General features: G+C 42.7%; 1 protein-coding gene across 3 annotated transcripts in view; it reads right to left on the bottom strand.

The window, feature by feature from the left end:
• The window catches only part of TTLL5 (tubulin tyrosine ligase like 5), a 121,219-nt gene that overhangs the window by 64,589 nt on the left and 35,209 nt on the right, over positions 1-21,421 (bottom strand). For all 3 annotated transcript variants that reach the window (XM_026051817.1, XM_026051819.1, XM_026051818.1), the window contains exons 17-28: positions 19,869-19,982; positions 19,376-19,467; positions 18,796-18,858; positions 16,811-16,956; positions 15,781-16,057; positions 10,095-10,215; positions 8,372-8,518; positions 5,757-5,860; positions 3,575-3,708; positions 3,170-3,280; positions 2,373-2,786; positions 1,527-1,717 (exon numbers count right to left, since the gene is read on the bottom strand). In XM_026051817.1, coding sequence (XP_025907602.1) covers positions 1,527-1,717; positions 2,373-2,786; positions 3,170-3,280; positions 3,575-3,708; positions 5,757-5,860; positions 8,372-8,518; positions 10,095-10,215; positions 15,781-16,057; positions 16,811-16,956; positions 18,796-18,858; positions 19,376-19,467; positions 19,869-19,982 — 1,914 coding nt within the window. The remainder of the gene's footprint in view (positions 1-1,526; positions 1,718-2,372; positions 2,787-3,169; positions 3,281-3,574; positions 3,709-5,756; positions 5,861-8,371; positions 8,519-10,094; positions 10,216-15,780; positions 16,058-16,810; positions 16,957-18,795; positions 18,859-19,375; positions 19,468-19,868; positions 19,983-21,421) is intronic.

The following is a 21,421-nucleotide window of genomic DNA, read 5'->3' as shown; positions in this document are numbered from 1 at the left end:
TTTTTAATATAAGAAGCCAGATTTTAAATACCTTGTTGAAAGCTCTTCAACTATTTACACTTGAAATTTTCCCTTTGAACCATATCAATTCAGCAGCCAATGAACTTAATAAATCAACCTGATGTAATACAGAAGGCCGAATATAAGGGTGTAAGAGAGAGAATGTGAAGCAGGTGCTCTCTGCACAAGGAGGAAAGAGAGAAGCAGCAGGGATTAGAGAGGGCCAGAGGAAGACTTCCAACCAGAATGGTAACTCCATTCCAGGCACAGCTGCTGAGGCCACATTCTTGGGAACCCCGGAGACCTAATATACAGATAGCAAGAGAAATTCTCACAGGAACTGGAAAGCAGCTTTCCCAGCTGCTCTTGGAAAGAGGTAACGTATTCAGAGTACGCAGGCGCCCAGACACAGCTGGGCACAACAGCCCCGAGGCAAAGGCATTCCGTGAGTGTGCAGAGCTTGCTCTTGGGAAAGAACACAGCAGGAACATGCTGTTTTCCAGGGTCTCTCCCAGTTTCGCATACATATCCAAACCAATAGTGCTAATCTTGCCATTAGCAATAAATAAATTGAAGTATCAAGTCCCTTTCATATCTGCTAGGTCTTTCAAACGAGGTATACCCATACAATTTTTCTTGGGTGATTTTAAGTAAGTCTATTATTTGCATTGTTTAGGTAAATGATATTGTTTTCCATTCAGAGGTGGTCTTTGTGCTAATCTACTTTAGAATGCTTTAGCTTTAAAACAGCTATCATCCCTGGCTAAACAAAGGGGTGAAAAGGGGCAAGTAACTTTTTGGGGTGCCCTGACTAGAAATGCACAGGAAAGTAATGTCCTGTTCAACTAAGCCATCTTATTCCAAGGCCTAACTCTAACCTTCTCTGAACTCCCAAACCCTCACTTCTATGACAAAGGCATCAGAGTTTCATAACGCAGCTCTCAAACCCTTATCCCAAGGGTCACTTCTCCTTTCAATCCAATCCAGTGCCCTTTGACTTCTCACTTCTCCCCCAGCTCTTTCCTAAATCCTCTCCCACCTGTTCATCTATCTCTTCTGTCCCCATCTTTCCCAGCCCTACTTAAAGTCAAATACTTGTCTGTCCACATCCACCACCATGCAGCGCTCACAAGCAGCCCCACCAGTATCTACACTTCTGAAGATCTCCCTCCTCAAAATGCCAACCTTTTCCCCATCTTCCTAAGCTCTCCTATTCATTCTCTCTCCCTGCTTCAAATCCACATCCACCACAGTCTCCCAGATGGCTCAAATCTGAGAAAATTCCCATTTGGCTTCTCTAGTTTTGCTTGTACAACAAACAAACATTTCTGCTTCTCCGTGGGCTGCTGTGCCATTATGGCTTTATTGGACAGTGGTACCTCTTGTCGTCTTTCCTTTTTACTCCATTGCTCCTTTTTTACTCCATTTTTCCCTGTCCAATATGCCTCACATGAGCCCAGTGTTGATACAGAAGCCTCTGCCAGGCTTCTTTTGTCACAAGGTCTCAGGCTTTACTGCTTACATACCTGCTGTGTGAGGAGACTGATGTGGCTCAGTGGAGAATACTGACGGGTCGCCTGCTTTTCTGACAGCTGCTGTAGTTCTGCTGCTACCACACCCTGGCTATAATGCTTGCCATGGCAAGAGGCATCCTCTGGATCTTTCTGCATCCTGGTCGAGCCCACACGCTGTTTACTTGGACTGCGACGGCACAAACCTAACAAACAAACATTTGGATACGATTATTTAGTAGTTTGCCTCTATAAATCTAATGGCTACAGTTTCTCCTACCCTTCAGATATCTCACACTCTAAATATTGCATTGCTCAACTATGTTCTGTCCCAAAATGGTAATGTGAGATTTCTAAATTCTGTTTGTAAAATGTTCTAAGATTAAAGTTGCACATGAAGTTACAGAAAAAAATCTTGACAGTGAGAGGACAGAGCCCTGGAACAGGCTGCCCAGGGAGGTTGTGGAGTCTCCTTCTCCGGAGATGTTCAAAATCTGCTTGGATGCAACCCTGTGCTCTAGGTGTCCCTGCTGGAGCAGGGGTTGGACTAGATGATGTCCAAAGGTCCCTTCTGATCATTAAGATTCTATGACTCTATGCCAGTTCTGAAAGATCCTAGAGAAAGATATGCGATCCAAATCTAATCCAAATTCAGATCTTTTTTTTTTTTTTTGGAGGACCTGACAAACCTTTTTGAAAAAAAACCCAGGGGTTGCCAAAGAACTTTATGAAATTTAACACCAAGGGAACAAGACTCAGTTCTGGAAGTAAGAGATTTTGACCTATTCTGGATAAAGCAGAGACTACACAGCCTCTGTATGACACTAGCGGGTATCCTACTATGCCTCCCGAAAAACTCACCCGCCTTTGCAGAGGATGACTGTGATAATCTTTGGCTGTATATCTGAGCAGCTCTCTGAAGAGAGGAGAGTGGATTAACAGTGTAGCTCCCGTACCGGCAATGATGCAACCCCGAAAGGCTCGAGGCCTCACTGGGCACTGCGCTTGGGAAGACAGCCGAGCTGTCAGGGGCTGTGCCCTGGGTCTGAGACGGAGGTGAGGAGGATGGGGAATGAATCAGTCTAGGACCAACTGGAGGAGCCAGCAGTGAATGGTGAGCAGGCATCTGTGGGTTTTCAGAGGCTGCAGGCTGAGACGGTAACTGGGAGCTGGTACTTCTCTGGGAAGTGGCATCAGGAACAAAGGAGGAAGCACTAGCAGGGCCACAGCGAGGTAATTTCACTTCTGCATTTAGGAGGGTGGATCCTTCTGGAGCTGTACAAAAACAGCAAGCACGTTACATGAGAAAAGCTGCTTTCCAGGTCCGTCAGATAATATACCCAAGATGTCACTACTCATACACTCACTGAAGCCAAAATGATGTCATCTACCAGCAAAGACAAGAAGTTCTACATGAGGAACATCCCCTTTTGGAGTTTGACATATCTAACTAACAGCAGCTACCTTACTCACACTGCTTACCCTATACACACACTCTCTCAAATTTTAAAGAAAACCCAGGGAATCTTCCCCAAACTCAAGTCCCTACAAAAACCTCAGTCCGTTTTTGTCCACAAGTTCCAACCTCACCATTTGTTTAAGACAGTATGTACATTCATCACTGCTTTCTTGAAAATTGTTGAAGATCATTTACTTACAAGTTGATTTCACTTCTTTGGGTTTATAGCCTCTTATTGCTTCTTCTGCAGGCACATCAACTGAACTTTGGGCCTGATCACTTCTTATGTGTTTCGTCACCTCAGGACGTTCTGTAACAAAATCCGGGAGTTATAAAATAGAACAATTTGAATTATAATACCACTAGAATAGGGCTGAATAGCCAGTATATTATGTAAACTAGTTCATGTTCACTCCATTTCATCTCAGGGAAAGAAGCTAGGGATGCAGACACTCTTGTCTACACATATGTAATCAGTGAAAAACAAAGTACCATCTCCAAACACCTGAATCACATTTTTGAGGTGATGCTGTCTTTCCACAGATTAAAATAAAAACTTGATTAATCTAGACAATATCATCTGAGAACTACCTGCAACACCTACCTCCTTGAGGCTGAGTCTCTGAGTGGTTAATGCTTTTGCTGGCTTTGGGGGTTCTGGAATTTGTTCCTAGAAAGACACTTGCTGACTTGTTTTTGTGGGTGTAAAATGTCAGCACTTCTTCCAGGTCACTCTCACTGCAATAACATGAGAAGAAAGGACTAAATGAGGATTCCAAGCCATCACATAATGATGAAAGAGGACAGAAGGATAAGGAGGCTAAACAGGGAAAGGAGAAGAGAAAAAAAAAAAAAAAAAAGCAAGGCCAGACAACCTATTGAATTGCTCAGTCCTACAGGGCTAGAGTGGTAGGCATGGAGCATGCCTTGGTTAAAACCAAAATTCCCACTGAAACACCATTCTTTTACAAAGCGGAAAATTCAAAGCATTCAGGAAGCAGGAACTTCCCCAGCATAAAAAAAGAACAACTGAAAACTCCAAATACATTTGGAGGTGCTCAACAGGAGAGATTCAGTTCTCAGCTAAACTAGTGAAACTTCCCCAGGTGCTCTCCAGAACAAGCAATTATCACATTCATAAGGGAAGTCAGCTCAGCTGCTGCTCAGCTGCTGCTTCACACTCAACAGCAGCAGTTTCAATGCAACAGTGGAAGGACAAGGAAAGAGCTAATTAATTAGCAAAAACACAGCACAACAGTCAATATGTTTGCGAAGCTCCAAATTTGCAAATACTTATTTTTTTGACAAGAAATTTGCTCTTATTTTCTTGACAAGAAAAGGGGGAGAAGGGGTTTAAATGCCCCTGTGTCCTATGCCTTTATTGCTCCGCACATCAGTATCAGTTAGTTGGCCACTCTAATCAGAGTTTGGGTGAGCTGTATCCCCCTCCCCTTTTTTTTTTTTTTTAATTAATAAGTAGCTGCCTGTCTTTTTGCGCTACAATGCTGCCTCAGCATTACTGTAAGTGAATGTATAGCACAGTGCACACCAAGAGCTAGAAAGAGAGCGCCAGGGACTCCACAGTAGAACTTAATACAGGAACACAACTTTGCACAGCAGCAGTTACAATCCTTCACAATGTCCTCTGCCTATCACAGCTGTATTAGTCTTTGCTTTTAGCAAAGTTCAGTACCACCCACTTCTGATCAATCACTGTGCTCTCCAGAGGAAAATAGTGAGCAATTTTCAAACCGATTGAAAAGAAAGAAGTAGTGATAGTCTCAACTTTCCTAGAGAAGACAAAAGTGCATTAAAAAGACAACCAAACTACCTGCTCAGAAACTGGCAGAGGTTCTTACCGATACAAGCACATCATGTAACTGTACATTAATGGAGAGTCATGCTGAAGAGTCAGCTTTGTACTCAAGAATCAGAGGCTTTGAGTCAAAAGGAGTGAGTTTTGCGCTCAAGAATTAGAGGCTTGAGGAAATAACTCCAGTTCACTCAATAATTTCAAACATCTCTATATTTAAATGACTACAATACTGATGCTCATAAGATATTCTACAGAATACATACACATAAAGGGGATTCACCTCATTTTCAGAACACGTTTCCTACTAGATTCTTATAAGCTTAAGACCATAGTGTATGCAATTGGAAAATGCTGCTTTTTCAATGTGAAACTAACTAATTGCATTGGACTTCCTTAATAAGCAAGATAAGAGGCTAGGATGAAGACTGAGTATACTTCATTTCCTTCCTCATCTCAGGAAGTAAAGTCCTAAAGACAGCTATCAAGGCAATTTGTTTCCTGAGAGCAGAAACTTAAGAGCCGAAACCACCACACAACAGTTGGAAACCATTTAAGCAGCAGCCTTAGCTGTATTCTCCTTCCAAAATACTACTGCACTTGCTCCAGGATCCCAGGAAAGGAGATCATTAGCTCACAAGCACCAGATGGGAATTTATAGACACCAGGGAAGACTGCAGTTTTCTGGATCTACTTAATGATTAAAATATCTTTTGTATGTCCTCCTTTAGGCACCAGATGCTGGTGCTACAAGTGTTTGGTTGCTAGAAGGGAGGGAGGGAGGGAGAGAGGGAGAGAGAGAGAGAGAGAGAAGGAAAAAAAAGGAAAAAAAAAGAGAGAGAAAATAAAAGTTTCTTGACTCCCAGCAACAGCAGGAGCAGACTGAGCAAAGGTCAGCCAGGTCTTATAGCACAATACCATCCTCTTTAAGGTTAGGAAATCCCTTACCGAAAGAAATAAAATCCATTCCTACCTTGCCTTCGCAATAAAGTTCTGAAAGCCTTCAGCATTCACTCCCTCCTCCACCTCCTCTTCCCGTTTCTTTTTTGATCGTTTCTGAACCATCTGCTCCGTTTCCTGTGAAGAAGCAGTATTAGCAAGCGTGTCTGTGCAGTCACTCTACGTTCTGTGGTGCACCCACAGCTCAGAACACAAAGAGCAATTCCACGGCATCTAGGAGAAAGAACATCTTCTACAAAGAGCCAAAGTGCAAGTGCAGTTCAGCTACATGCAGCAGAACAGGTGAGTGCAGACAGCCCCAGAGAGGGCAAGCCGAGCTGATCCCAGATTCCTGACTCCTCACCCTGACATAACCTATGGGAACTGACTTGCTGAGAAGCTTTCAAGCCTTACAGGTATATTCTGCTCCCTCAACTACATCCTTTGCAGAGACAGGGGAAAAAAGTACCATTTTTTGAAGCCTTTACACGGTTTTTCCATTTCTGATGTTTTTGTCCCCAGTGCAGGCTTCCCCCCTAAAAGCTTATATTCAAATCTTTCTGTCCAAAAGAGGATTTTTTTTCCTAGATTACATTAGAATAAATTACAATAAACCTTTGTGAGAATGGAAGCAAGCTATGAGATAAAATATCTTTTCTTTTTTGCTAGAACTTCTTGACACCAGAGGTTGCATTCATACAAAAATTAACTAAAAAAATAAAAATTCACAGCTCTCTCTGAAATACCGATATCAACAGATAATAGGCAGACTTAACCTCCATTTTGTTGGTCCATACTACTAACTCCCAGCTTTGCCAGGACTAGAGGGTCAGATACCTCCTGCAAAAGGCAGTTTGGGGGCAGGGGAAGCCACTCTGGGACATGTCTCTATTCTTCACTACTTTAGGAGAAGTCTTGAAATATGTTGATCCGTTTTATTTATCTTGCTGAAGACAGTGTATTTTCCTTCTGTTCCATATAAGACACATAATGGCTAGTAGGAATCTCCTGCTAAATCTGTGGTCACAAGTCAGTGAATGAAATCTTTATGTTGGAATCAAACATGAAAAAAGAACTGCAGCCTAATAGTCTCTCAATAGCTTAAAAGCGTATGTTCTAAAAGCTCAAGTGATCTGTTCTCACTTGTTTTTAACTAAGAAAATATGTTTATGTAATGATTTATTACCAGTTATACAGCTTTATTTTGTGAATTTACTCGAGAGTTAGCAGAAAATCCTCATGTTTGAATACAATTTGAGTAGAAGTTATATCCAAAGCAGCTGTGTTCTTCACTCACTACAGAGCCACCCGGGCGTTTCGTGGTTGCTCCCAACACAGTGGTTCAGTGAGCGTTGGGCACACAAGGCTCTCCCTGCAACACATTTGGTTGGATACCAGCCTTGCTTTGCCAGGTCAAGCACCACATGTCCCTTCTGAGAAGCTCCTGTGAATGGATGTCCTCTGCTAGTGAGGGGGAGACGAGATCTGCATGTGCAGCAATGCCTCTGGAAGCAGGAGCCAAACTCACCTTGTCCTCACACTAAAGGAAGGGCAGGGGGCAGTGGGAAAGGGAAGCTGGTCTGATTAAATAAGGATCAACATGAAACCACTATGTTAAGAACACTATCTTCTATACCCAAAGAAATGAAAATTACTTAAATTAGGACTCAAATCTTCTTGTCACGAAGCATGCAGAATTCCACACTAGAGAATTTCCTCAGAATTTGACTTGCATTTCCTCAGTATATGAAACAAATGGTAAAATACATTTTCACATACTGTATAGATAAAAATGATTATCTCTAGAGAAGCATCATAAAAATAGCGAGAAATGGAAAAAGACAATACAAAGCATTAGAACAAAGGCAAGGCAAAGGAAACAAAGTTAAATGGCACCTCACCAAACATTTATTTTTATTGACATCCACAGAAACATTCAGACTTATCTTCATTTGACAGGTGTCAACAAAATGCATCTCTAAGTCTGCATTTTTTGATCAACACTTTGATAAAGTTAAGGAAACTCATATGCACAATTTCTGCACTACACACACAATGCAGCAATACTGTTGTCTACCTTACAATTTGAACAAACAGCTGCCATGACTGCATGTGCATCTGCAAAGAAACCATATCAATTACCAACATATCCCTTAAAGAGGCTGTTCTTTTGACTATGTCAAGACCAGCAGCAAATATTGTAGAGAAAGATACCAGAAAACAATATCATCAGCTGCACTAGGGTAAGATGCCTTGTGAACAGTTTCTTACGCAAGCTGGATACAAAAATTTGGATTTAAACAAACAGCATTTCTAAGAGGTCCTGAGCTTTACAAGTCCTTAGTAATTTGATAGTTACCTATGAATGGGTGATTTATATTCAGCTTCTGACCTTTAATGTGCAGTAACCATGGTGGCTGCTGCTGCTGGAGTCAAAGGAGATGATCAGCACCAGTTACCGGTTTTATGCAAAGCATAATACTTGACATATAAAACATATATATGTTTCACAATCTATTACACATCAACAAGGCACATTGTGGTGCAGGGAAGCCTGAAGGCACCTCAGGCACAAACGAACTAAGCAACTTAGCCCTCTGCTGAGGGGGCTGAGCTACCAAGAGAAGAATCCAAGGAGGAACCACTCACCTTGTTGTAGCAGACTATGAACTCGCCCAGCTGGCGAGCCAGGATGCGGCGCCGCTCGCTCAGGCCCAGGCGGCGGCTGGGCAGCAGCATCCTCAGGGAGTGCTGCAGGTTGCTGGCCGCTCGCTTCAGAAAGCGCACCACGAGCTCCTGCGGGCACAGGAGACAGGCCTCACGATGGACTAGCAGCAGAACGTGGCGAGAGGGCAACTGAGGTGCAACACCAGCTCATGGCTGGCAAGAACTAAACACTGCTTGGGGAAAGTGACCCGGCAAACGGCAGGCGGAAACTTTCTTCATGTGTGTTTTTAACTCAGACATACAAGGCCAAGGCAGGGGAAAAGGAGGAGGATGCATCTAATCTGAGTGGGGACAGAGGTAGGATACTTGTCTGAAAAGCATGTGGCAGACTAGAAAAAGCTGCAACAACATAAACTAGCCCATAAAAGCAATACTTCTGACAATATTTTTTTAAAAATAACAAGCTGTAATGTGCTAAGAGTCCTGCGATGGAACATACTGACATAAAGCATCTCAGGCCACCACAGGGAAGGCCATCATCACCGGAGAGCTCCACTGCAGCGAGGAGGCCCATTAGCCCCACTGTCCATATATGCACATTACTGCCACATCTCTCCAAGCAACAGATGATTACATTGATGGCCATATAATTGCAATCCCCCACGAGGCAGGGCCCATTTCTATATGGCCTCTCCTGGTGTAAACACACAAGGCACATCCCAAGGCAAAACGCATCCTGCATGGGGCATGTGCAACCCTTGCTGTCTCCCCTCTGGATTTGCTTTTGGTTAGGAGCTCTGCTAATGCATAAATGAACTGCCTCACAGCCAGACTATTAGATTTCACAGCTCGCCTCTCACTGCCATTACAGCAGGCTGGTTTGATCTGTTATTTTAAACATTATTTTTCACAGAGCAGCAGACAAAGTGACTCTCAAAAAGCCCGTTTTAATTTTCCACTTGGAAAGAGTAGGGGTAACATTTTCCACTGAGCTGACTGATTATTCTTGACAAACAGTTTTATCTCCAAACTGCACTGGCTGTTTCCCTGCAACATGCATTCATCAAGAACCCATCTGGGCTGCACAAAACTCAAGAGTCTACTGCTGCTTTCCCCCCTCCCACCCATCTTCCTGCAGAAGGTTTGCAAGGGAATTTGGGTTTCCTGCAGTCTGTAAAAGGCAGAAACTTTAAAATGCTGCCTAGAAAAGTCCATAAAGCCTCTAAAAAAGAAAAAAAAAAAAGGAAAAAAGAAAGTGACTCTTATTTTTACTCATCCATCTAGAAAGCAAGGAAGAAACCTAAGCAGATAGTAAAACAATACACAAGAGAAAAAAGCTTATCTAGGTACCCATCTCTAGCTGAGTGGATGTGCAAGGACAGCACTAGATCCTGGCAAGCAATCCTAGAGAATCCTAGAAGGATTCAAAAGCACGTAGGCATAGAGCTGGGAGATGCAGGGAAGGAGAACCTGTGAAAGATTCGAGTAGCTCAAGCGTCAATCACACTCTGGTTAAGAGCTGTCTATTCTATTCCTGCTCAACTGACACTCAGCATTTTTACATGGCTCAAAAGCTTCAAAAAAATACCTGTCAGTAGACAAGTATAGTATCAAAGACTGTACCTCTTTGAGAAAGGGGGACTGACCTCAGAACTCTCTAGAAGATTTCAGCTGGGCTTTTCTGGACTAACACGAAGTTTCTTACCATTTGCTCATCCTCCTTGGCAGCCCAGGCAGCATTCTGGATCTGGTCACCAGCCTCCTTCATCAGTCGCAACTGGACATGCTGTAGGTAGGCAGAGAAAGCTCTGCGAGCCTGCACTTTGCTGTGGACCAAGAGAGGAACAGTTAGACATCCTCAGAGTAGCAACAGAAAGGGCTGAAGCAGTCAGGCACGGGTTACAGACCCACGTACAGTCAGTAAGGAAAACACAGGCGCAAAAATGTTGAAGTTCCAGGGAACAAGAATCCCTTCAACCCAACCAGGATTTTCAAGGGGACCTTCATTTCACTAGGAGAGGGCAGGAGCTGCAGGAGATAAGAGACAACTGAAGCTCTCAATTCTAAGACCATCTCTAAAAGTGGAGAACAGCTCTCCTTGATTTCTCATAACCAAAACAACTCTTCTCCAAAAGCCAACTGCCTGAACATTAGCAAAACTCAGTATTTTTAAACTCAGTCACAGGCTTTCTTGGGGGCTCTGCCTTCACAAGCATTTAAAACACCACAACAACAGACCATAAAATAAATAAAGGACTTGGTACCAGTGCCAGAGTTGTAACAAAGACCCTGCAATTCCCATTGGAAAAGGAAGAATTAGGCCTGTGAAAGTGAGCTCTTTCCCTGCTGGCCCAAGGACACTGGCCAGATTTCATTGAGCAAGCCGCCAGTGAAGAATGAAAGATCATCACCAAAATCTGCTGTGCAGCTGGCTGAACACGTTGGGAAGTCATGAGCATAAACTGAGGACTAGGAGGGACACACTGATTCCCATCCCCTCACAGTGGGAGTCACTTCAGTGTACACTTCTGTTACAAGAGAAATCCCTGAAAACTGCCTAATTCTGTCCCTTGTCATCTTGGTCTAGACCCTCCTCTCCGAGTTCTGCTTTGCCTCTCTCCATTCTTCCTTACAGCTCCTCTCCAAAGTCGCCACAGGCTCTCCCTGACATTGCCCAGCATGATTTTTCCTTTCCTTTTCAAAAGGGCATAGAAGCAGATGGGGTTTAGTGTCAGTGACCAACTCCTCTTCTATCACATGCAATGTCACAGAATCACAGAATATTTAAGGTTGGAAGGGACCTCTACAGATCATCTAGTCCAACCTTCCTGCTCAAGCAGGCACACCTACAGCATGTGGCACAGGGTGGCATCCAGGCAGGTTTTGAAGACCTCCAGAGAAGGAGACTCCACAACCCTCCTGGGCAGCCTGTGCCAGGGCTCTGTCACCCTAACAGTAAAGAAGTTGCTCCTCACCTGGAGATGGGACTTCCTGTGCTCCAGCTTGTGGCCATTACCCCTCGTCCTATCGCTGGCCACCAGTGAGAACAGCCTGTCCCCTTCCTCCCTGCATTCTCCCTTCCTGAACTTATACATATTAATCATATCCCCTCTGAGCCGTCTCTTCTCCAGAGAAAACAGGCCCAGCTCACTCAGCCTCTCTTCGTATGAGAGATGTTCCATTCCCTTAATCATCCTGGTTGCCCTTCTCTGGACCCTCTCTAGGAGCTCCACATCCCTCTTATACTGGGGAGCCCAGAACTGCACACAGTGCTCCAGGTGCAGCCTCACCAGAGCTGAGTAGAGGGGCAGAATCACCTCCCTTGACCTGCTGGCAACACTCCTCCTGATGCAGGCCAGGATCCCATGGGCCTTCTTGGCCACGAGGGCATACTGCTCACTCATGGTTAACTTAGTGTCAACCAGGACTCCCAGGTCCCTCTCCGTGGAGCTGCTCTCCAGCAGGTCGACCCCTAATCTGTACTGGTGCCGCGGGTTATTCCTCCCCAGGTGCAGGACCCTGCACTTATCCTTATTGAACCTCATGAGGTTCCTCTCTGTCCAACTCTCCAGCCTGTCCAGGTCCCTCTGGATGGCAGCACAGCCCTCCGGAGTGTTGGCCACTCCACCCAGCTTGGTGTCATCTGCAAACTTGCTCAGGGTGCACTCCATGCCCTCGTCCAGGTCATTGATGAACAAACTGAAGAGCACCGGGGCCAGTACTGACCCCTGGGGAACACCACTGGCCACAGGCCTCCAACTGGACTCGGCCCCATTTATCACCACCCTCTGAGCTCTGCCATCCAGCCAGCCCTCAATCCACCGCACCGTGCACTCATCTAGTCCACTGTCCCGGAGCTTCCGTATGAGGATGTTATGGGAGACAGTGTCAAAAGCCTTGCTGAAGTCAAGGTAGACAACATCCACGGCTCTCCCCTCGTCCAGCCAGCCTGTCATCCCATCATAGAAGGCTATGAGGTTCGTCAGACATGACTTCCCCTTGGTGAATCCATGCTGACTGCTCCTCAGCAGCTTCTTCTCCTCCATATGCCTGGAGATTCTCTCTAGGATGAACCGCTCCATCACCTTTCCAGGGACAGAGGTGAGGCTGACCGGCCTGTAATTGCCCGGCTCCTCCCTCTTGCCCTTTTTGAAGACTGGAGTGACGTTGGCTCTCTTCCAGTCCTCGGGCACCTCCCCTGCTCTCCAGGACCTCTCAAAATGTCATAATCTCTTCTATAAAATTAATCTAGTTTGATCTTAAAACAAGCTAAATTTTTCACTCCATTACTTCTCTGGAATGCTAGACCAGAATTCATGTATTCATGCTAATAGTTATGAACCTTCTTTTACTACCTAGACTAGCTTCACTCATGCTCAGTTTCACCAGCTCGCTCTTTCTCCAACGTCCTCTTATAACTTACATCATTTCAGCCCTGATGCGTCTCCTACCCTGAATGTACTCATGGATAGTGATCATACTCCTTCTTAGTTTTCTTTTTTTTTTGAGTGTGAACTATGCAGATCTTTTAGTCTCTCCTTAAAAAGTGACCACCTGATAGAACTAGCAGCTTGTCTCTGTTTCAGCCACAGTTCATCTTCTTTGAACACAGGCAATAGGAATTGTACATAATATTCCAGATGAAATCTCATCAGGGACTTGTACAGTGACAATAAAATTTCAGTGGAATTAGGGAAGTATCTACAACCTAGATCACGTTCATTGCTTCCATTCATGCATAAGCCAGAGTTTTGCAAGCCTCCTGTGGTTAACAGGCATGCATGATATTTCTTCTTTTAAATCATTATCAGTTGATGAATACCTAGGTGATACAACTCCTGCTATGAACTACTACTTAAGAGCACAGCCTTGCACATTATGTTACTGAATATCATCTTATTCATACTATTCCTACCCTCAAGGTCACCCAATACGTATCTGCATACTTTGTTGTTTTCTGACAACGCCCAAATGTTTCTCATTAGAAAATTTAATGAGTGCATGTCCACAGTCTGTGCCATTCCTGAACAAATCATCAAAATCAGAATCAGGCTCATTTCTGATTCCTGAGAAACTCCACCTTTTTATTTTTATTATTTATTTCTGTTCTCTGTTTCCAAATACTTACTTTGCCCTTATGACTTTAACAGCTCTACACCTCCATGTACAAGATTTCCTGAAGTTTTATCAAAAACTCAGTCCAGAAATATAGTCTTCCTGTTTAATGTACCAGTAAACATCAGGAATATTTCTTTACAGTGTTATATCATACAAAAATCATACAAAAAAACATACAAAATTTTGACAGCTATAAGGATCACAGCATCAACTTAAGACATATATGAGGAGATGAGAATCAAAGTTAAAATAAGATTCATTATTTGTATTTATGCATCCGCTTCATCATTAGATTCTGATGCTTCTGAAAGACCATGATAGGACCAAAGAGAAGCTAATCAAATGATGAGTTCACCAGAACCTCAAAATGACATCCTCTCTCTACTTGAATAACCTTAGCAGTTCTGCTTTAGCAAAAGGAAATACAAGATAAAAACATCTGGCTTCATTTGTGTCTTCCAGTGAACTCCAGAACACACAACAGTCCTGGCGAGACATCCAGGCTCCCTATCCTGACCCTAGTCACCAAATGCACCTTCCCTTCCCACAAGAGGAGAATGCCACAGGAGAACATCCTGAATCCCAGCTAAGAATTAATACTCCATACATCAAGCCACCTTATATCAAGGAAGTCTCTCTCCTGAGAGCTTTGTTCTGCAAGTACATCAAATACCTTCTGAGCAGAGTGTAAGATTGGTGCTGACTGGTGCCTCAAGACTCTCATTATCAACAACATGATTCTTCCCTGCATCTGACTTCTTTGATTCCAAAATGGAAAACTGGCAAAGATCTTTGAGGTAAATGGTGTGTTGAATTTGTAGCCCAGAGGCCTTAAATGCATGACAAGCAACTTCCTTTTATTTTCCCTAGGAACAGCACAAAGGGAACACTCTTCATTCTAGTATCACCCTCTCTACCAATAGCACCCAACGTACAGAAGGCAGAGAAACCGGAGAGAGAAAGAGAAGTCCTGCCATTTAAAAAAGAACTGACTGAAACAGGCCTGGTTTCTTTCAGAAGAAAATTTCATGACTTCAGTTTGACCCTGCTGCAAAGGTTTCAGCAGTGACAGATCAGATGGGGCTAAGCCCAGTACAGTCCTAGCAAATGAGGTCACTGCAAGCCTGACGCTTCTGGGGGGAATCCCAACAGCACTGGGTGCTGAGAACATCAGACAGATCTTGTGTTCTTGGCAGGGACTTGTGCTATATATAGGTGGGTGAGCTCAGCCTTGCTGTGCCTGTCCTGGAAACAGGTTTCAGAAACTTCCCATGTGACAGCAGCAAATGCCTTAGCCACAAGAAGGCAGCAGAACAATCTCCAAATCTAGTTTATCCTTCATAAATCCTCACAAAAAAACTAACCTCAGAAAGCAGCAATCCACAACAATTTTCTTCTGAGCTTTTCTTGCACAAAACATAATACTGTTTGATATCCAGAAGACATGAGCTCTTACACAGATGCATATGCTCACCCTTTATGTTTGCCCTTTTCCGTGCACAGTTCTATTCCTCTTACTTAAAAAAAGGAATCACTATTCTAAACATTTACTAGGTCCCTCATTGGTGACCTAATGGGTCACACTATTTCCTCTTTTTTTTTTTTTTTTAACAAGCCACTGAGCCATGCATCAAAACACATCCTGCTGCACTTTGTTCTCAACAGCAGGCAGCGAGATATCTCAATAACTTAGCATTCTCAAGTGCCTTTGTTTTGTTTTTTAGGAGGTGGTGACATCATGAAAGTCACTGAGTATTTTTAGAGGTAAAAATTCCATCATCAAAAATAAAAACAGAAAAAAAATAAAACTATGTTTTTATGGTGAGGCAGTGTTCAATTATTCTCAACTTTTCTTAGATGGTTTAACATATATTGATACACACTTCTGTGGAAATACAAAGAAGGAAAAAAAAAACGAGCAGTCAACAGTAGGGACTTTCGACTAAGGCAGAGTTTTAGAAGCCTGAGTTGACCAAAGGACAGTTCAACACATCACATTAAAGGACAGCAAGGAAAACTACAGTTTATCCTTCATACTGATTCAACGGGTCAGGTATTTGGGTAAACTGTAGGTCTGTACAGCTATCTCCCTCCTCCCTTTTATGCCTATTAGATGCTAGGCAGCCCACAGTTAGATAAAAATCTGAGCCCACACCTCTAGGCTTTTACCATCTCCACACATTTTCATAGTGTGTCACTAAGTGCTTATCTCAGTATCTATATTTTACTTGATACTAGTTGCAAAAAAAAAAACCAATTTGCACAAATCTCACCTTAAGTTTCCATTTTCTTGAAGAATCTGCAACAAGTTAAACTGAGATTCTGGCTCTGGTTTTTCAAGAAGCAACTCTCCATCTCCAGTTTTCTTGTCAAGTTTTTTCAGCATATTCTCTTGAGAACTTGCTTTGACCAGTTCAGAGAGTTTTGTCTTGCTTTTCACCTGTGTCCCCGAAAGAGAGCTAGCAGTTCCATCTTCATCTTCATCTGCCTCCTCTTCCTCCTCATCCTCTGTGTCTGACTTGACAGGCAGCTTTGTGGGTTTTGATCTCCCTGAAATAAAGGGGACATACCTGTGTAGGGTTCAAAGAAAAAAAAAGAAAAAAAGGAAGGGTGGAGGGAGACTATCCTCGATACCCACACCATTTGTTAACTCTTACACTCTTTTTTTTCCTAGGAGAGAACATCATCATTTTAGAATAGCCTTTTAAGCATCATTGCACATCATTATTCTGTCCTGCTTTCTGCTTATGTATCAGACTACTAAAAACCTCATTCCTTCAATGTGGTATTTACTGGGAAGAGAATGGCTTCAGAAAACAGCTATTTATAAGGAACTTTCACTTCTGCATCCTTTGAGATTTTTTCTGTATCAGCAGAATTTCTCTTATTCCCATATCTTATTGTCACTGCTGTGTAGGAACTCCAGCATGAAAGCTTCCATATTTTTTGCTTTTCATTTTTATTTTTTGCTTTCTCTGAAAAGCAGAGGCACATACAAATTGCTCATTTTTTGCTCTTAAAAATGCAACTGCAAGCTCATCTTGAAGAAGATAGTGATTACCTTCAGTCACACATTTGATGATATGAAACGGTGGGAATGGAATTCCAGGCACATAAGAAGGCAGGAAGCCCAGAAATGAAATGAAAACAATTAACACTTACAATGAAAGCTATTAACTTTTGCCACTGAAATCCTTTAGGGCCTACAGTAGCCAGAGCTAACATAATTCAAACAGACTTCAGATGAAAAAGGTCTTGCTTGCTCGTTTCTAACTGAGTGTCTGCACTTTAAGCCATGCCTACCTGACAGTCTTGTCCGTGCCCTTCGTGCCTTGCCGTGGCATCGCCTGCGCTTCCGTAACTCCAGCGAAATAAGCTTCCTCTCATACAGGAGAGCATTCGAGTCCACAGCTTCCAACTTCATATCCAGCTTTCCATTAAGAACTGCTCTAGGAAGCATAATACACAGGCAACTTCAATCCCACACTTACTTCTCTTTGATGATCTAAGAGTTCTACTGTGTTTAGTAAGAAGAAAAAAAAAACACTTTTCCTGACAGTGATGAAATATTACGATCAGTTTAACTATCTTGCATGTACAGGCTATAAATGTTTGCATATCCCCAAACTCATGTATCTAGCACCATGCTTTCATGACTAAGCAGCTTTTATTCAATATGCAGTAGCTCAAGGCATAATTAGTAAGGAAGCTTGAACAAGGCTCTAGGATTACAAATGGATGAAGAGAAGACAGAAGGGTGCACATGGACCCGAACCCAGTCTTGGGAACCTTCAGCTTGTTCTTCATAGTTAGGTCAGAAACAAGAATTTTATTTTAGCCCAAGTGAAAAGGGACAACCTTTCTATGATTTCTGTCTAAATCAAGGAGAAAGAAGTCCTACCATATTCCTCAGAGGAGACAAACATAACTTTATCATTGAAGGAAGATCCAGCAAATGGCTCCTTACAGTGTAAGTATTCACAGAAACCTCATTTTCACTCATCTTTCAGATTCAGAATAGTGATTATGTGTGTACATGAAGCCCAAAAGACAGATGCATTATAGACTCTTAAGAGAACACACACAAGAGGCTCACTAATATGGCAGAACTATCAGTTTGCCCAAGAGGAGCAGCACTGAGATCCAACCCAATATAACTTAAGCTCTCCAAAGGCTGGAATGTTCTTTGTTCACAGCATTTATTTTGCAGAAATGTATGTGAGGGGTAGGAGCAGCACAATGTTTTCCTTATTTTGATGAGTTTCTCAGAGAATAGGGACTTGAGAGGTAAGAACACATCAATGTAGGGTAAATCCTAAAAAATACAAATCATTTATTTTAGAAGCCATTTAAAAGGTCTCCCAACGATCAAGCCTTTTTTTCAGTCTTGCCCCTGCAAAGGAAAAGGGCAATAGGGCACCTTCCATTAGGCCTCCAGGGTCTTTCACGCATAAAATGAAAAGCCCAAATCCAGACTCTCTTGTGAATTCTATCTTAAAGGAGAGTAAAATGGCTCCTAAAGAGGAACTCTGAGCAGCTTGCTCACTAGACACTTGTGAGACACTTGCATGTGAGATAGACACTTGCATCCATCTAGCTCAGATTGGAGTTTGCCTCTAGAAACATTCCCCAATTTATACAAGAAAAGAAAAAAATTACAGTGCTGTTCCAAGAACTTCTGTAAATAGTATCTCCTTCTCAGTCAATATGAACCTCACTCTACAGTTACTTTATCACAGAACTCAAATTTGAAGAGAAAAAAAAATGAAGCAGGGAGCCCTAAACACATAGTGAAAGATGCTGCAAACAACACTCATTTGAAATTTGACTATGAACATAAACTGCTATTCCCACCAAAGTGCTACCCAGAGAGGCACCAAATCAAATCCTGCTTGCACGGGTCAGGAGGGAAAAGGCAAGGATAAGAAAAGCTTGGGAATAAATTTCAGTGCTTGCTTAAACAGGAGGAAAAGCTCCAATACGACTATAAGCTTTTAAATCAAAAGTATACAAGGACCTTCAACTCCAAACGAATATAGGTGCTTGGAGGCTTTTCATATCTATAGTCTCCTCTTCCCTACCAGTGGCTCCCATTGCCCTTTTTGCTCTTGCCCTAATTGCAGTGGGAGAAGCATCCACTGCCACTGACATAGTAGAAGAGAGATGGGCAACTGCTTCTATCCTTCTAAGTCACTAGCAGGTGTTAACAGTATTGGAGGAGTGAGGGATAAGTATTTTTCATGCTGCCTGTGTCCCTTGCCTCCCTCCCAAATCCAACAGCTTTCTACCTGTCCTGAAACAGCCGTGTAGCCAACATGTAGTTCATCGTTGTCTTGTGCTCTAGGAAGGATCTAGAAAAACAAAATACAGGAGAGATCAAGGCAGAGCTCAACAGAGGCGAGGGCAGCATAATATAGGAAGAAGTCACCTATAAAAAACATCTCAGAAGAAATAGGTTCAGATAAAAAGCTGTATCACGAAAGAGGAAAGAACAGGAGCTGTCTCTTCGCAGCTAAGCTCACATTGAGGCAAGAGAAGAAAGTACACAGCATGTACAACTCCAAGAGGTGAAAGCAAATAGCAGAAATGAATAATTTAAGGTGAATAAACTTTTGTTCTGACAGAAAAGCAGCACGAAGAGCTATGAAATTACATTTAATAACCTCCTCTGAGGTGCTGTTAGGGAGGTTTAAAAATTATCAGGGAAAAGCATCCTCAGCACAAAGAATACACTGTAACCTTAAACAAGAATTGTGCTATGCTTCTCTAATTGTTAATCTAGTTAATCTACATGGATCTACAAAGAATATCCTTCAAGACAGAGAATCAGTGCAACACTGAGCCATCTTATTGGAGACTTATTATTACCCATAAAGATCCCATGTTGATGGGGTAGGGAATATTCGGATGAAACCTCCTCTCCGCTCATTCTCCTCTCTCACGCGACGAAGAACTTTTATCTAGGAACAGAAAGAAAACAAAAAAAGCTAGGAAAAAAAAGATACAATACACCTTGAAACAGCAGGTGAATTCCAGAGAATAAAAAGCCTATTTATGGCAGTCCCAGGAATCAGATGTGTACGCACAACATCCACAGGCAATTTCACCTCCTACTTAAGATTCTGGAAGAGTCTACCACTGCTTAGAGTGCAGCAGTGTATGCTTGGCACGACTGAGGACAAGGACAGTACTAGCAGTAAAATTCGGCAGTTTTGTCCAAACAAATTTGCCATTTTCTAAATAGATGCCTTTTTTTTTTTTTTTCCTTTTTGTACACATGCACTTGCTCTTTGCTGAATAAATACACCCACAGACTGCTTAAAAAGCCAAAGCAAATATAAGATGTATAATATCTACTTACCTCCTCCATGGAGAGGCCCAGCACAGAGCTGCCTTGCCTTCCTGTGGCTTTCTCCCTGCCTGAGGGCACCAGGTTTTTCATTTCAGCATCACTGGCAGACAGGGGACGGGCACGCTGTAGAGACAGTGTGAATCCAGATTTTTCCCTTTTTTTTCCCTCCCCCCTCTCAACTTATTACAAAAGTGACATTGAAATGCCAAGCAATGCCAGGCCCTCATACCCAGCACCACCTACTCTTTCGGGTATTAGAGCCAGAACTCACAGCCAGCTACTGAAGAGCCCAATCCCCAGCAGGCACTAAGCCCCAGGATTCACATTCCGAGTTTTTAGCCCAGCAGAACTCACACCTGAGGAACCAGTGCTGCCATTCACACCCACAGCCCCTCCAGAAAAAGCATATGCAGATCCACAGCCAAAGGGCTCTGGAGCCAGGGTTTACACCCAAAGGTCCCAAGTACAGTGGCATCCACCCCTCAAATGCACCAGACCTATGATTCTGTCCCAGCTGTGTTGACATACTAGAAAAATAGACTGGTAGTTCACTGATGAGAAAATAGCAAGAAAAAGATGTATATATATGAAAGATTCAATTCACACCCCTTATACTTATTCTTTTGTTACTCTGTTGCCAGATCACAAATTACTACTACTTGCACGGGACAGACATGCAGATATATAATGGAAATTTGCACACATGCAAATCTAGAAACAAGGGAAAAAAATAATGTGCAGAAAATCTCTTAAAGTGTTGTCCTAACCAATTATAAGAACGCACAGGACTTCAAAGCATCTCTGCATTAACAGAATTATAAAAATTGTCAAGATCCCAACAATACTGAAATCCTTGCACACGTTCTCAGAGCGCTTTCAATGGGCGTAGGCTCAAGTTCACATAAACTGCCTTTGTAAAAAGAACATTAAAAGGATTTAAGCTCAGAAGATCCCCTGCCTTTATATAACATCAAAACACCCTGTTAGCACCATACTGAGCTAAGAATGTAATACAAAATCCTCTCAATCTAAAAGCAGAGGAAAAAAAACACAGCAGAAACTTTGTCGGGAAAGTCTGGTGATATATTTCATAGTCCTCAAATTCAAAGGATACTTAGGGAGAGCTTAGGTTGAATCTTTACTTTTAAGGACCATGTGAATGGGAACTGAATTGCAGTCCCATACGCCTCATTAGACCCTGCAAGTAGCTAAACAGAACCTGCAGGTTAAGCAACTGCAAATGCAACAGGGATTATACTAGAACAGGCTACGTAGCAGTGACTGACATAGTGAAAGCCAAGCAGCAAACTGATGTAGCAGGTGCCAACTGAAACATTTTGCTAAGCCTAATGAAAACTGAATCAGTAAAACAAAGGAAAACTGTCTAGATGACCTGGGAGGCACAAGTATTTTCAGAAAAAAAAATCATTAGTAGTCAGGCAGGTTTGCATGATGCTCTGCATAGACTTAAACTGAAAACCTTTTAATTTTTCTTCCAAAATTTGCTCTTACAACTGAAGCAGAACCCCAAAACTTTGTTTTAACAACTTCTAAATTCTCTA

The sequence above is a fragment of the Nothoprocta perdicaria genome, unplaced genomic scaffold, assembly GCF_003342845.1.
Source record: "Nothoprocta perdicaria isolate Ctin4 unplaced genomic scaffold, notPer1 scaffold_8, whole genome shotgun sequence".
NCBI classification, from domain to species: Eukaryota; Metazoa; Chordata; class Aves; order Tinamiformes; family Tinamidae; genus Nothoprocta; species Nothoprocta perdicaria.
This window is presented reverse-complemented; position numbering and strand designations above follow the sequence as displayed.